Consider the following 16,925-nt stretch of genomic DNA (forward strand, 5'->3'; position numbering starts at 1 on the left):
AAAGGGGCACACGATGCCTGCCGAGTCCTGGGCTCTGGCACTGCAGTGTGTCTTCTGTGAAGGGATGCCTAGGCCACATGCCGCCCCCATCGGGGGGTCTGTCACTACTATTCTCAGGAGCAAGGGTACAACCTGGGGACCCTGTCCCGGAACTCCCCAAAGGACCTACGGGACGCTGCATCTCCATCCATCCACCATCAGGCACTGGGACACAGACGGGGCAGGAATGAGCCCGGCGTCCTGAGAAACCGTCTGAGGAAAGGATGGTGGAGGTCCCCCCACTGTCAGCATGTCACCGTCTTTCCGTGTCGCTGTCCTACTCTAATGGGACTTTGTCACTCAAGAAATGCACATGAACTATTGTCACTCCAAAGTGCTGGGATGACACCTGGACCTCTGTTCCTCCGGCACGTCCTCTCCTTCACTGCTGACTCCAAGCCTAAGACCCGGGGGCAGTGGCTCCGCATGGGTCTTTCTTCTTGACAGATCACCAGGCTCCCTGCCTCTGGGTGGCCCTCATCAGGCCCCTGCGGGGTGAGGCGGGCCGGTGGCTCCCAGATGCTTCTCCGGGTACTGGGAGTGACCGCTGCCCTAGACTTACAGCTCATGCAGCTTCTGACAGAAGCTCCACCGTCGCGCTGAATGCGAGAGATGGAGTTGTTGCTGAGGTGCAGCTGATGCAGGGCCGTGAGGCCGTAGAGGGAGCCGCTGTTCACTTCCACCAGGCTGTTGTACTCCAAGTGCCTGCAGAGAGGGATACACGGGATGAAGAGACTGCCATCCGCTCGCCACACAGACGGCAAGCAGGAGGCCAGTCCGTATCAGATGCGGTCATCAGCACAGAGAAGGTAACAGAACAGAGAAGTATGAACATTTTGTTCGGTGTTAGGAAGTTTAAGCAACTGGCACTTGCTTTGGTCCATCTGACTTTCTCCCACTTTCAAATCATGAGTGCTTAGTGTATTTAAAAAAAAAAATCCGAAGAAACATACCACTCCTTATTTGCAGATTTAATATAAAAACCAAGTGGTGGGTAACCAGTTTTCTTCTGAGAACTCTGATCTCAGCAAGTGACCATTTAGATTTCGATTCCGAAATGACACAGGAAAGTGACATTCAGTTAGTCCGAAGTGGAAAGTGTCAACAGCAGGAAGCGGAGCAGCAGGCTCCTCCCGTCCGTGCCGTACGAAGTGAGTGTGGGGAAGGGGCAGGCAGTGGAAGAGGCTTCTGAGGATGAGAACGGGCAGCACACTGGTGGCCGGGGGCCCAGGCTTCCGGCCTCGGTTTCAGCTACAAAGATAATAGCAGATGTACGGGCTGTGATGTCATCTGCATGGGAAGCAGGGAGGAGGAAGGGAGTCGGCCAGCTGAACCACTGACAGGCACAGGTAAAGACAGTGGCACAGTTGTGTTCATCTGGAAGGAGCCACTGGCAAACTGAAAACCAGACAACCAAAGGCAGAGAGGGTAAGAAGTGACCGCCTTCGGGACACGACGGCACCGTTACTGCCTGGCTGTGCCGAGTCAACTGTACAGGCTTCAAATCAGAAGATCAGTACTGCTTCTCTGCTATTCTCTTTCATTATTCTGGCAGCAGACAGCTCTGCCGCTACACACATCTGGCTGGAAACTCCCCTGATAAAAGCTGCACATCTGCACTCCATGTCTTGATTAGCTCACAAGACAGGAATAAATCTCCCAAGATGAACTATACATTTTGGCCCACCTGCACATCAAGAAAGACCACTGACCCAGCGTGAGGAAGAAGGGACTTCCTATAAGTGTGTGAGTGGAGAGGATGTGGGGAGGGAATCACTCTGGAGTCTTAGGTTTGTGGCAGAAGTAGGGGGTGGAGAGTAGGCCCAGCAGCCTGGAGCAGTCCATCTCCTTCCACTTCCTTAGATGACCATGTGTCTACTAGAACCTCCTCCCTACCCTGCAGGGAAAACAACCTGGGGTTTAGTCCATCGTGCAGAAAAAGGTCCAAAGAGCAGGGGACTAGGTCCAGGTAGCCACCACACCCAGCTGAACGAATGTGTGAGTGCATACATGCTCTGAAGAGCCCATGCCCAGGAGGGATGCCCGCACTTACAGCACATGCATCTTAGACAGCCCCCAGAAGGCACCATCTGTCAGCTTGCTGATGTTGTTCCGTTGAAGCTTCAGCACCTCCAAGCTATCGAGCCCCTGGAACGTGAGACCCTCAATCAGCCGAATCCGATTCCGATTCAGGTCCCTATGGAGACAAAGCCATCAGGTCAGAACCTCCCATGTGCACATCTGGCCGGCACCATTCCAAGAAGTTCAAGCGGGTTTTTGAGTCACCGTGGAAACTATGGAGGAGGAGTCTTAGGGGAGGGAACCCAGGGCACACCTCAGCGGCACACTGACACTGTCAAACAGCATGGGTGACGCAGTACAGGAAGTACAGTGAGCACTGTATAGCCAGCTCCATGCTGGCCCTGGTACCGTGGGGGCCCAAGCACCCACATCTCTTCCCTGAAAACAGTCATCATGCATGATTTTACAGCAGGCCCTCGGCATGACTCAGGAGGCACATTCCTTAGCTGAGGTGCTCAGCTACAGAAATCCACACCAGATGCTTCAACCCAAGAAAACCCTAACCACTGGCTATCACACAGCAGCAAACCTTCCACTCGGGCATCTGACAGACTGCCCGACCGTGCAAAGAAGTGACCGCTCATGGAGACGTGGGGGACGGGAGCACACACACTTGGCCCCTAGCCCTAGAAAACAGTCTTAGCTGACGCGAGAGAGCAGGGCTCTAGGTCAGCTGGACCCCAGCAGCAACTCTGGGAAGGTGAGAGAACACAGCACTAACTGGGAAGCCCTTGGTCCCCCAGATGTTTCTGCAGTGGCTCATGACCCCGCTCCACACACAGCGTCTCCAGCTTCTTAGACGGAAAGGAGCAAAGCGAAGCTCCGGCACCCATGGGGTGGGGCCCAGAAGCGTGCCGTCAGGACACGCTCCACCTCCTGCCAGCCTGACCTGCACCTGCTCCATTCTGTTTAAACCTCATTTTGAATTTTGGCTCATTTTCATTACACTCTTCTGCTAAAAGGAAGATACAGAAAAACAAAGCTGAAAAATCTTTCACTGGCTGGGAAGTTTTGGTTAGTGTAAGCTTTCTAGCAACTTTTTGCTATTTATGGTATGTAGAGACACACAAATACATGCTTTTATACAAAAACAAACCAGTTACCTTCTGAAACTTAGGAAATGAAGAGGTGGCTGCCTTGATCAGGCTAGCTTCATACCAAACAATTCAAGGAGGTACAGATAACTTTATGTCCAAGGTACAGACTGCCTCAGTACCCTAACCCTCACTAAAACCTGAGCTAAGAATGAAACTGAGGTGGGAATGGTGGTGCATGCCTGTAACCCCAGCACTCGGGAGGCTGAGGCAGGAGGATCTGGAGTTCAGAGAGGGAAAGCCATCAGCAGGAGTCAGGGACTGCACTTCAGAAGCTCAGTGTCAGCGAGGAAAAGCATGCGTGCAAGCGTGTGGGTCTTTTCCATCCGAGGCCATCTGAGGGAGTCTGCTGACACCAGACCCAACTCCTAATTTGCTTTTATTAGGTGTTGCAGTAGGGTCATAAATGATAGTTTATGCAGAGCTTTACCAAGGGGGGTGAGGGAGGGGTGGCGATTGGTACAGGGTCCTTGGGGAAATTTGGCCCCCATAAAGTTTGGCTAACCTTAATTAAAGTGCAGGTTTCTGTACTCACAGTTGTATCAGCCTGGGTAGCTTGAATGCTTTCACAGGAAGCTGGGTGATCCTGTTTTTGCTCAGACGAAGAGTCAGCAGCGACCGTGACAGACCATCAAATGCTCCAGACTCCAGGCTGCTGATGCGATTGCTTGCCAAGTTGCTGGAACGATTCAGGAGAGAAAATGTAGTGGCAGTTGGAGGCCTTCCTCACTCCTTACGGCCCCAGACCCAGCAGGGGCTGCTAGGAACCCTCGAAGACACCCAGAGGGACACATCTCCACTGAGTCCCTTATCTCCAGGCTGCCAAGCCCATCCTGACTTCGAAGACAGGGAGCCTGGGCATGCTGCTAGCAGACTGTCTAGTGAGGAGAAGACACCGAGGCAGGCCGTGCTTCAGCACACTGTGCTTCTGCTGGTGGGGGCCACATGAACCTTTCCCCACCCCTGCAGCACAGCACAAGGCCTGCCTCAAGAGAACCTGTGGCTTCCTTCTTCACCACCAACTAGTTCACACTGGACAGAAAAGCCCTAAAAGCAAAAGTCAGTTAGGAGCTAAGGTCAGTGGGTTTTACACTTTGGAGAAACAGCCCTTACTTAATCCTGAAGTGGGTCTGACTGTACGATTTACATAATGAAAATGTGCAAACCATTCATTTAAATAATTCTAACACCTTCAAGAAGCATTTAAGAGACCTCTGTGCGTCCTTTAGAAAAGAAGACATACATCTTCACAGGGCTACATGTTCTACGTGTCAGGGGAGCCTCCTGTGACCACAGAGGAGGGGACTCTCTCTCAAAATACACGGCAGTGTGCTCAGAGACAAGCAGCTCCCAGAACAAACTCTATCAAGAAGTAAGAAGACAAGACATTGCCAGCGATACAGTCTCCTCCCGAGAGGCCACTCCACTGCACCCTCTCTTCCTGCCATCCCCAGACAAAAGCCGGAGTGAAAATGAGAGAGACAGAGACTCTCAACCGCAATGGTTGTGTGCCAAGAGGGGGTGAGGCGCTTCGGATCCCGCCATCAGGCAGCAGCCCAGAGCAGGGCACGTAAGGACTCTGTAGATGGGGCTGGACTGTTTGTTCTCAGCACTCCAGATTACAGAGCAATCGCTGTGATGACGACATGGCAGGCAACGGCCGCCAACACAAAGTGCCCTCTGCATCTGTGCGGGGAAAGGACAGTGCAACCCAGGGTAGCAGTCAGTGGCTTCTCTGTGCCACCTAAGAAGCACCAGGTGGCAGCTGGACACCTTTTGAAAGCCCCCTCCCAGGGCTTTATAGACGTCAGGGCCTCTCGTTCCCAATTCTTGTGCCTTGATGAACTTTGAAAGCAATCACTTCTCTTCCTGGAGTCTCAGAATGACTTGGAAAAGTTATTTTGTACCAAGTGTCATCCTTCCTGAGAAGATGGGTCACAGTGAGCCCTAAAGCAGCCTTGCAAATGAGCTGCAGATAACTCAGAAGCAGCAGCAAGACAGGAGATGAAATGCACTCCTAACTAGGAACTGTCTCTTTAGCTTTGGTCTTCAATTCCTCCCCAAAGCAGTGTGTTCCTACCTGCAGCGAGTGGATTACACAGGGTTACCTTCTTCATTCCTGTCTGCCGTCCACTCAGGGTGAGGCAGGTACTGAGACATGTTTAAAAACAAAGTCATCTACACAACTACAAAGCTGAGTAACTGCCCTCTCCAAAGGAGCCAGCCACAACATGGCTTATTCGAAAGGTCTCTGATGATACACTGCCTTTGAACCTGTCTCCCTGGGATGCGCACCCACTCACCACCCAACCACTCCCTCCAAGTTTCTCTGGGAGACAGCTCAGAGCATGAGAGCCAAACTAGACTTGTGAGCAGAGAGACCGGGCGGGCCTGACTTCTGGGCTCTGCACTGTGAGAGGCAAGTTCCTCAGACAGCCAATTAACCTTTCCTACTTCAGTGCTGCCCTCCACTGTGACACTACAAGGTTTGGAAATGCTCTAAAATGGATGCCCAAGGGACCATGGGTAGACCCCACTCTTGGCCTGCCAAAGGTCTGCACAACCCCACGAACTTAGCCCAGCCAGGGCCAGAGTGAAGCAAGCACCCATCCTGTGTCTAGGACTGAGCGCCAGGGCAGTCATTACAAGGCCTGGAAGCTGGGGTACATGGATGGCAGAGACACTTACAGCTCCCTTACACGCAGGCCATTCGGGAAACAAGAGCTCCGGATTTCCGTGATGTTGTTCAAGCTCAGATCCAGAACTTCCAAGGACAGGTACGACTTCAGCTGGCCTCCATCCACACTGAGGATCTTGTTGTGCTGCCTGAGAGAGAGCAGGGGGTGAGACTTCAGCCCCCGCCTCCCACACTGTGGATCCTGTGGATCCTGGGCTGCCTGAGACAGGAGCAGGGAGGGTGAGGCAACAAGCTCGTATTCCCCACCGTTTGTTTTTGTGATTTTACTTTGACCTAAAATTACAATTCAGGGACATTCAATACGTGGTCTATTCCTCTATCTATTGCATTATCATCTGCTGGCTCAGTGTTATATATAGGCTCTTCTGTGCAGAATAAGCTCTTTGCCTCAGCTGTTCCACCCAAGAGAAGAACACAGGGCGCTGACATGCCCAGTGCCCAGCGACAGATGACATGCAAGTGCACCAAGCCGCTCCAACCCAACCCCATCTCTGATCTCTGGTGCCTAGTCTAGCATTATGACTAAAGACTGCTGACTCCAGAGTCCAGAGCTCAGTTGTTTGTTTGATTTTTAACTTATTTATTTTTATTTTATGAGCATTAGTGTTTTGCCTGCATGTGTGTCTGTGTGAGGGTGTCAAGTCTCCTGGAACTGGAGTTACAGACAGTTGTGAGCTGTCATGTAGGTGCTGGGAACTGAACCCAGGTCCTGTGGAAGAGCAGTTGGTGCTCTTAACTGCTGAGCCATCTTTCTGTAGACCAGGCTGGCTCTGCCTCTGAGCCATCTTTCCAGCACCCCCCCACTCCTCCCCCAAGAGCTCAGTTTAATCCTATTGAATACGTCACAACACAAGTTCAGTCTCCCGTCATGTACTGTAGCCCAGGCATGAAGACAGAAGGGACTCCAAAGAATACAGAGATGATGATGGCCAAACCCGACTCTGAAGTGAGACAGAAGCTCACTGCTGGGACCAGCTGGAACCAAATCCCTGAATCCCCACCCTTGGGGACTTTGGGCCTTAGTTTTCTCATCTGAGAGATGAGGCTACAGCCTGCTCCCTGAAACCACACTAAAGCACCTGGAGGGCACTGTGGTGCTTAACTTCCTGCCATGACTTATTTGCACCTTTAATCCTCTTTCTGCAAAAACCAAAACCTAACCAGCCAGCATTAGCAACAGCGGGCAAGGGGGATGAGGGCTGGGCGCTGATGTGGGCTTGGCCCTGCCTGGAGGGGTCACAGTGAAGTTCGCTGGGTGTTAGGTAGTGCTGGGACTGCCGATCCCAGCCACACACTCTGCCAGCTATGAGTAAACAGGGGCAGCTCTCCAACCAATCAAAGGCCTTTTGGAACAAAACCCCAAAGAGCCTGGTGTTGCTTACCAAGTGGCATCTCCTTTAAACAAACACTTGACCAAATCGGTTCCAACAGGCATAAACAAGGACCTCTTTCCCAGAAGCTCTGGGACTCTCAGGCTCCTTTGTTCTCCTCACAAGTCTCCCAGGCCCTGAAACTCAAAATGCATTTGCACAACTGTGCTGAGGGAGAGACAAACTTTACCTCTGGTGCCCCTCCCCAAGCTACTTCCTGAGTTCTTCATTAATGTCTTTAATAAGGCGGTCTCCTCAGTTTGCTGACTCCAAAAGGAAAATAGAAGCTTTATTATGTAAAGTATGGGAAGAAAAAGAACAAGAAATAAAGGACACAGCGCTGGGCCTCATCCGGGAACTCTAAATACAGTACCAGGGAGCCAGGAACAGAGGACCTGGGCGGAGAAAGCACAGGCTCCACACAAAGCGGCTGGCACCCGAGGCCGGACACAAGCAAGCCCGGGACAGTCTCGCCCTCTCCTCTCCCCACACCTCCTCTCTGCCGCCTCTGTCTCTGTCTTTTGTCTTACACTTTTTTCTTCTTTCTCGGCAGTCTATTTATCCACTGAACCGCATTCTAGGCCCCCATTCTGGATAAATGCCATTGTGAAGAGGACAAGACATTTTCACACAGTGGAAAAGTTCCCCACTGAGCAGAGAAGGCAGCCATGGAGATGGAGAGACTGTGGGAGTGAGGCATGAGCTCTGGGAGGATGAGCCAGGAAGAAGTATCCAGGAAGGCCTGAGAGAAGGACCGAGGCAGGAAGCCAGGCGGGGAGATCAGGAGCTGGGTCAGACTGAAGGGCTGGCTTGTCGGGCTGAACCAAACCAGGAGGCACACAGTGGGCCAAGTGAGAGAAACAGGGACAAGGGAATTAGAAGAGGGCCTCGGGAACCTGCACCACCCCGAGAGAGAAGCATGGCTGGTCAGCGAAGACCTCCAGGTGAGCAGTGCCACCTGCAGTCAGTTCCCAGGCCAGCAGTGTAGCAAGCCAGTCGGGTAGGAACAGGGAAGACACCTGCAGACCAAGTTTGGGAGCCAGGGTGAAGGCTCAGAAGAGGGTCAACTTTCAGATCCTGCGGATCTCACACCTCAGATTTAAGCAAATGCATTCACACAAGATACTTAGGAGAAAAAAATAATCAGACCTGCACCGCACACGCACGAACTTTCTTTTCATCATCCCCGAAACCACAAAGACAGACAACAGGTTAGGAAGTACTTGCACTTTATTGACTATTAAACATAATGCAGAGATGACTTCAAGAACTGTACACAGGTCCATGAAAATATAGCATTCTTTTACATACAGAACTGAAGCATTCAGGGTTAAGGTATCTGTAAAGAACCCCTACATTTCAACAACAGAGCATTTTGATTAAAATATCAACAAAGGGGGCTGGAGAGATGACTCAGATCTCCTCTAGAAAACCTGAGTTCAGATCCCAGCACCCATGTTAGTTGCTCACAACAGCCTGTAACAGCAGCTCAGGGGGATCTAATATCACCTTCTGGCCTCTACAGCCACCCTGGGACATGAACATACAGTCACACAAACACACACACCAAAGAAAAATAATGTTTTTAATCAGCAGAGGACTTACATAGACATTCTCCAAAGAAAATACACAAATGGTGAGCAGGTATCAGTGTTTGTATGGAAACACAGGTCAGTTATGATAGCTACTATCAAAGGAACACATGTACATGAGAGTGTAGAGAAATTAGACCACGCAAGCAGTGGGGGAGTGAGGGTGCCTTAGAAAACAGTTAACTATCTAAAACATTAGCACACCCCCAAATCAGAACTCAGATCTCATGGATGCTTTCACGTGTTCACAGAAATACGTATTATTCAGAATATTCAAAAGATGAAACAACCCAAATGTCCAGTGGCAGATGAGTAGATAAAGAAAACGGAATATAAACTACAGCTTCCTAAACTATGCATATCACCTCACATGGGGTCACATAACGATGTATGGAGGTTGCAAACATTTGGTAGTAGATTTCTGAATGCACAATGACAAAATACTAATTCAAAACTGAATGTGTAATGGATCCACACTGTTTCTGATGACACTGGCCCACGGTGTTTCACGGGGCTTCACTGAAGCCGAGGTTCTGAACACACAAAAGCCTGTGCTGCGTATGTTGACATGCCAAGGAAACACAACAGCTCACATCTGAAACACTATCTGTTGCAAACTTGTGTTTTTACTGTACTGTTTATAGATATACCAAAGAAATGTTTCAAAATAATGTATTACTTATTGTCGGTAAATGTTTAATTTGTGTGCCTATTTTATATTCCCAGTACACAAAATAAGCATTTAATGCCCACCATTGTATAAGTTTTCTGTTATTATAGACACATAATCATTTGATTCTAAAAACAAAGACTTAAATTTCCTGTCACTACTGAGCATGTATCAAATTAGTGTATCTCTGAGTTATATTCAAATGTTACATTTTTTTAAAATTGTTGTTTCAGTTGCTGACTTTGGTTTCATACACACAAAAAAAATGTTCAGTGAATTTTGGTTTAAATTAAGATAGAATTTCCAACCATTTGAGCATGGACCTAAACATACGTTTACCATTTTGTACAACATATACAAAATGGCATTCTTAACACTAATAATTATAATTTTTTAAAAGATTTCACTTTATTATTATCTTATGTGTATGCGTGTTTTAGTTGTATACATGTCTTTGTACAGGTATTTGTGGTACCCTCAGAGGCCAGAAGAGGGTGTGGGGTCTTCTGTTACTAGAGTTACAGACTGTTGTGAGCCACCATGTGGGTTCTGGGAATCAAAATGGGGTCCTTTGGAAAAGCAGCCAGTGCTCTTAACCACTGAGCCATCATTACTCCAGCCCCCAATTATAAATTTTAAAAAAGATTATTTATGTGTGTCCGCACGTGTATGCACATGTGTATGTGTGGTGGAGGTATGCAAGCCTATGCATGTGTGCAGACCAGAAGAGCACTGGATCTCTCAGAGCTGGAGCTACAGGTGTCTGCAGAATGCCGAGCATTACATGGGTACTAGGATCCAAGTTCTAGCCCTAACCCTAACCCTAAGGACTGCAAGTTTGAGGCCAGCTTCAACTACATAGCAGTTCTAGAGAGTTCTAGGTACCCTGGGCTACATGATGAGACCATGTTTCAAAAAGGAAGGGCAGGCAGGCACCAAAAACTAAAATAAAAAGATGGTTCCAAAGTCAGGGGCTTTTTAAAAAAGACAATGAAGATTGGTTGGTAATGGACATGGAGTCTTAGTACTGCAAGACAGGAAATGGTTCAAGATAGGCTGCACAAAAACAAACAAAAAAAAATACTACATTTTCTGCTTAATTTTTTTAATATATATTTTATCACAATTTTAAAGCAAAACAAAATGATTCTTGGTTCATGAGACCCTGTTGAAAACAAATGACTGTGATTTCTCACGTAGGGCCTCCAAGGCACAGTATCTGCCACAGGCCTGCCTAACCTACTCCTCCACTTCATATGCTCTGCCCCATGTCTGTCCTAACACTGGGCAGGCCACAGGACCCTTGTACTTCCTGCTCCTATCGCCTGGAATGCTGCTTCTCCAGGGACCCACTTGGCTCATCCCTTACTCCCTGCCTTTATTCAAGTATCATCTCCTGGTGAGGCCTTTCCTGGCTACTCGTTCTAGAATCACACACCTGCATGCACTGCCTCCCATCACCTGCCCTGTCCTTCTCTATGCTCTAATTGTTATCTGATAAACTGGGGACTTGCTTATCTAGTTCACCATCTTCTTTCCCACCATGGCATGGAGACATGAAGAAAGACACCTCTACGCCCAACTGCTTCCAGGCATTAGAAGGGATGAGTTGCAGGATAGGTGCTCAATACAGGTCCCAAGAGTGAATGCGCCTACTTTCAGAAGGGCTAAGGGTGAGCATACAAATGGATTCACCAGTATTCTTGCAGCAGAAACTGTCCAAGCAAAGAACTCCAGGCAGAATCAACAGGCACAGAAAGGAGTTGGCCATGGCACAGATCTTGTGACAGCCCTGCCCAGCTGCAAACACCTGTATCATGTCCAAGGCAGCCCAGCTGCTGAGAACACACACCATATTCTCTTCATTGCTGCTATTAAGGATGGTCTGGGCCCCAAGCAACCCTTCCTGAACACCTGTCCAAGTTCAGAATGTGGATGTGAAGCTCTGATCCTGCAGAACTCTGCACACTTCTTCAAGGACAATCTGCGTGCATGAGATCTGACAATCCTGGCATCTCCACCCAAGAATGGGCACCCTTGCTCTGAAACACGGCACAGCCCTATTGAAGATGTGCTGTGAGTATTGTCACCCAAGATCACAACCGAGTGGTGCCACTAGGTGTGAATCTTCCAGAGTCCCATCTGTAAAGTGGAGTATGAAGATCCTATAACCATGGGCTGATATGACCTGACATGTATCAGCAGTTGCTTAAGTAAAAAGGTCCTTGTTTTATGAGTCATGTATCCTCAGAAGCAAGCTATGGATCTGGTCCACAGGAAGTGCTTTGAAAAGAAAAAGTGAGTGAGAACAATGAACAGATGACTGGTTCCCTTCAACTCTTTTGCAACATTTCAATGCACAGGCAAGCCTGGCTCCCCCTCATGAACAAAGGGCTGAGTCAGAGCTCTCAGCTCCACTTAGGAACCAGGCCTGCTTCGGCTGCAGAATGCCACCGCCAGCCCCTGCAACAACCAAGCTGACTCAGGGAGCCAGACTTCAAAGCAAATTCAACCAGCTGGGGTAGATCACCTTCTCATTTCCACAGCAAGCTCTCATATCCTTGACCCATGAGTGCCAACACCCCCAAACCCATTTCTTCTTAGTTGCTGGCTCTCACTTCTAGCTCTCCATCCTTAAGTCTAGAGAAAATAACCAGCATTCAGATCACACAGGAAAGCCATCCCACCTCCCCGCTGAAAGCAGAGGCCCTGGAGAGCCTATCTGCTACCCCAACTCAGGACAGCATACTACTTCACAAAACTCCCTATTCTTTTTGTTTGCTTCTTTGCTTAAGACAGTCTTAGAGCCCAGGTCAGAAAACACACTGTTCTTAATGAATATCCAAACAAGTCATTTTATATCACTTGTTAACCTGAGTGCTCACTTCCCTAGTAGGTCCATACTCATCTCCAAGTTCTTAACCGTAGCTGATCAATTGCTGCATGTCATATAGCCGGCCCTAGGCAAAACAGTGAAACCAAACAGCAACCTAATCAGGTAACTATGGCTACCATTTCTTCTTAGATGGTTCAAAGCAATGAACTCAGAGCTCTGTTGGAATTTAATTGAATGAGGTCACGGCTGAGATGCAGGAGGAGCTGAGAGGCCAACCCAGAAGAACTTGCCTCTTGGCTTGGCCCACTCAAGAGGTTCTCCTAGTATGTTCTATTTCTTGAGCAACTCTGGTGGGTCTGTGTAAACTAGCCTTCACCAGGTGGCCCAGCTCTGCCCCAACTTGCCAGGGTTCTACATGAATAGCATGTGGTACAGGACCTGTGGGACTAAGCCTCAGCAAGCATGGCAGATGGAAGCAAGGCCCCACAATGGAGGGAGGAAGTGTGGCTCCCCAGAGAACACCTTCTCCCAGCTGCTGTCAGAGGACTACATCCATCTCCTCATGGGGTGGGTGAAGCTGCAAAAGGACACACTTCAGTTTTACAAAAGGCAAGGACAGGGGACAGCACTGTGCTAGGAATAATGTCAATGGCCTCATCAAAGGAACACAAAGCTAGTGATTCTGCAGCCAGGAATTTCGGGTAGCGGGTGGCAGCCTGGTCACATGGCACTCACTTCCAACCAGTGTCAGTTTACCCCCGGGGCTGCCCTCTGGGGTAAGGAAAACTTAATACAGCAGAAGTCTATTAAAGCAACACCTGTTAAAGGCTTCAAAAATAATATCAGTCTTCAAAGGAGGAGGGTAGGCATGCTAAGCTCCCTCCACTTGGCTACATTTTCAGAGCTGATATTAGACAGTAAAACAGATGGAGGCATGCAAAACCAACACTGAAAACTTTTTATCATGAGCATTTGTTCCACTACACCCTGTGAAAGCCTAGTTCACAAGGTCCCCTTAGTAGTGGAAAAGATCTTATGTCACAGATCATAGCCAGGAGGAAAGGGTGAGCGGATCAAAGGCACAGGGCATGTTGAGTGGAAATTGCTGGTTCCTGAAATCATGCACCTATTGTCTATACCAGCGAACTTACTCTATAATAGGCCAGGTGGTGAATAACTTAAGTCTTGTGGGCCATGTGGTCTTTGTCACAACTACTCAAATTCTGCTGCTATAGTGTCCAAGCAGCATAGACAATACACAATCAGAGGGTTGTGTTCCACTGAAACTTGACTTACAGAAATAATCGGTAGACCAGGACTGGCCACACACTATTATCTGCCACCTTCTTGATAGCAGGGCAATCAGTTTTTGTTTCTAGGAGAGACTCTAATTCTAGGTCTGATACAGTTTGTAACTGTGTCAATCTGCTTTCTCAACCTGGTTTGGCTACCTGCAAACCTGGGCTGAACATCCCTCTATGGAGACACCCTCCCTTTCTTCCTCTGCCCACGTCACTATGATGGCGTCACTACTGCACTCTTTACTGCCTATGTCTTTTCTAGATCTTCAGAAAGTAAAATGAAACCTAAATTACCAGCTTCGTATGTTCCTCAAAGATGACCCAGGTTACATCCTGGAGCCAGTGGAAAGAGACGAACCAACGAGGCTGCTGTGGAGAATACAGAGAGCCACCCTGAGGGTCTCTCCTCTATAACTCTCCTAGCTATTCTGAAGCAGACCAAAGCTGGCCAACTCACCAGTCTGCACATGGATGACCTTTAGTTCTTCCAAACCATTATGGTGAAGTCCATTCCTCGACTGTGGACTCTAACAAGAAATACAAACTCTTCTATAAGTTTAAATCACTGAAGTTAGCAAAATCCAAATCACAGCTCTTTGCTTGACCTTCCAAAGGAAACATAGTTTTTACACAATCTAGACCTGAAGAGAAAAAACTGTAACACACCTAGCATACCTCCAGCTCTCTCACCTCCAGCCCGTCATCACCACAGGATCCTGGGAGACAGTTAATCAAATTCTCCACCAGGGCAGCTCTGACAGCTTAGAGCACTTTGTATATCATGGTGGTGCTCTGGGATTCTGGGACTGCCAGGTAGCACACAGCTCACTACGCACATGTAGCAGGCACTCCAAGTCTGGTCAGAACAACTGAAGGCACCCACCCATCCCTAGGTGCCATGGGAAACTACAGTACAGCTTAACACATTGTACCTGTAACTGGAGCAATGTGAGTATCCTGAGATCGGCACTGAGGGTAAAACTTAGTGCAGTGCTGAGTGGCCCTCATGCTACTTAGGGAGGTATTTGCATTCAAATACCTCATGATGTAAACCACACCAAAGACAGAATGCAGATGAGTTCAAACAGGGCGGGCCACATGATACTAGCAGCTATTTATTTATAAACATTTTTACGCTATAAAAGCCACACAGACTTGATGCATAAATTATACATGCAGAGTTCAATGTATTTTTATAAAAGGTGCACATACAACCCACAAGAGCATCATTCAGATCACAACAGAAAACTGCCACCTTCCGATCTCTTAGCTGTTATTCTTCTCAAACCAAACCTATTTCTTCCAATCATGAATAATTGTGCCTATTTTAATGCTTTATATACACAAAATTATTCCACACAAATTCTTCTGTATCTGACTACTTTCACTCACATTTTGAGATCCACCCAGACTGTTCTTTCCTACTGAGTGTGTGTGCATGCATGTCTTTGTGTGTTTGACAGAGGGTGTGTGTGTGTGTGTGTGTCTATGTGTGTGTGTGTGTGTGTGTGTGTGTGTTGTGTCAGAGTCTGGGTGTGTAGCCCAGGCTGGCACTATTCTCTCCTAAAGCTTGAGCCTCCATCCGTCCTCCTGGGATCATAGGCACATGCCTCCATCCCAACTTCACCATGCTATTTCTATTGAAGAAATACACAGAAATTTGTTTTCTTGTTGCATTTTTTAAGCAGCACTGGGGTATTTCCAGCTGGGACTAGTGTGAAAATCATAACCATGAACACAGATGAGTCTTCTGAACATGGTTGTTGGTGCGTATCTGTGTGTTCTCTGGCAGGCATGCACATCTCTAGCCTCACACGGACACTAGTAGCTTTCTTTTAGACTAAATTCTCCAAGGCTGAAATGAGCCTGAGAAACGGTTTGTTCCAAGTGCCCATTTCATGCTGCTTCATTTAACCATTTTCAGAAGTCACACCTTGCCCACTCACCCCCACCTCCACACCTCTCAATAAAATATACTACAAGGGCCAGTGATACGGTTCAGTGGATAAGGACACTAGCAGCCAAGTCTAACCACCTAAGTTCAATCCTTGGGACCCACAGGGTGGAAAGTGACTACTGAACACTGGCTCCTGAAAGAAAGACAATCAATCAATCAATCAATCAATCAATCAATCTATCTATCTATCTCTGAGTAAGTGTAAAAAAAATTAAGTATTAGGAATATAGCTCAGGGCCACAGAATATGGCCAAGTTCAATTTAATCATCTTGTTTAGCTGTTAGATGAGGACCTAATGAACATAAAATGATGATAACAAGTGTAAGGTATACATTGGCAAGAATAATATCAAGATAAATGCCCATATGCATCCTGAACGCAGGGCCCAAGAGAGTCTTAAACCAAGTGAGCACAGAAGACCTTTGAAAGGCCAACCTAAAGAAAAGTTCAACATGACAATCACAAGTATCATTGCCCCCACTAGCCTGGTTCATAACCATCTGCCCCATTGTACAAACTGACCACCTGCTTGAAGACACTGGTGTCTTGAAAGAGACAGCCCAGTTCAGATGATCTGGTGGACAGGAAGTGAGAAGCAGCGTAAGCAGGTCTCTTGCTCACTGCCTCTCTCCTTCCCCTGCTCTGGTGAATCACCCGTTCCCTGGGGAATTTTGGCAGATTCTGTCTGGCTGCAGATGACATTCTGGATCTGTTTATTCAGGTGGAGACTGGATAAAAAACAAGAGCAGCCCAGTGGCAGGATAAACGGCCTCCGCCAGGCAGGGTCAACTCTCCTAAGGCAGGACTGGGCTGTGTCAACCAATCTCTCAGGCGGCTCACTTCCTTCAGGACCAATGACCCCCTTGGGGGTCTTCAACAGACAGTTTCATTAACTCTTTGAAAAAAAAAAAAAAAAAAACAACCTGATGCCTCAAGCCCATGTAAATGCAGGTTCCAGGACACTGCTGCAGCAGATCCCACTTGGTTCTGCGGCCATCGGCCTCCAAACATTGAGCTAGAAGCTTCAAGTTTGCAATGAAGACCCCAAGGGCGATCAAGTGGCAGCCAACACTAAGGCTAGAGTGACCAGCCCGGGGAGAACTGGTCCATGAAGACACAGTCCAAACTGTCGGGCTGTTCAAGCTGCATTCCATATAAAGATGCACAAATAAAACAGTAACAAGAAACGGCCTGAGGAAAATGTCATTGCTGGGTGAAAGGCTTCCTAATACATACTTCTGAGGGAGAACATTCTGAGTAAATTAAAAACACCGAGACAGCAAGG

The 16,925-nt window shown here is 48.1% G+C and overlaps 1 protein-coding gene across 1 annotated transcript in view; it reads right to left on the reverse strand.

The window, feature by feature from the left end:
* Nucleotides 1–16,925, reverse strand: part of Lrig1 (leucine rich repeats and immunoglobulin like domains 1) — a 105,315-nt gene that overhangs the window by 24,135 nt on the left and 64,255 nt on the right. The window contains 5 exon segments of the mRNA XM_028855353.2: nucleotides 602–632; nucleotides 635–744; nucleotides 2,093–2,236; nucleotides 3,751–3,894; nucleotides 5,904–6,041. Coding sequence (XP_028711186.1) covers nucleotides 602–632; nucleotides 635–744; nucleotides 2,093–2,236; nucleotides 3,751–3,894; nucleotides 5,904–6,041 — 567 coding nt within the window.

This window comes from Peromyscus leucopus, chromosome 3 (assembly GCF_004664715.2).
Source record: "Peromyscus leucopus breed LL Stock chromosome 3, UCI_PerLeu_2.1, whole genome shotgun sequence".
In the NCBI taxonomy this organism is placed as follows: Eukaryota; Metazoa; Chordata; class Mammalia; order Rodentia; family Cricetidae; genus Peromyscus; species Peromyscus leucopus.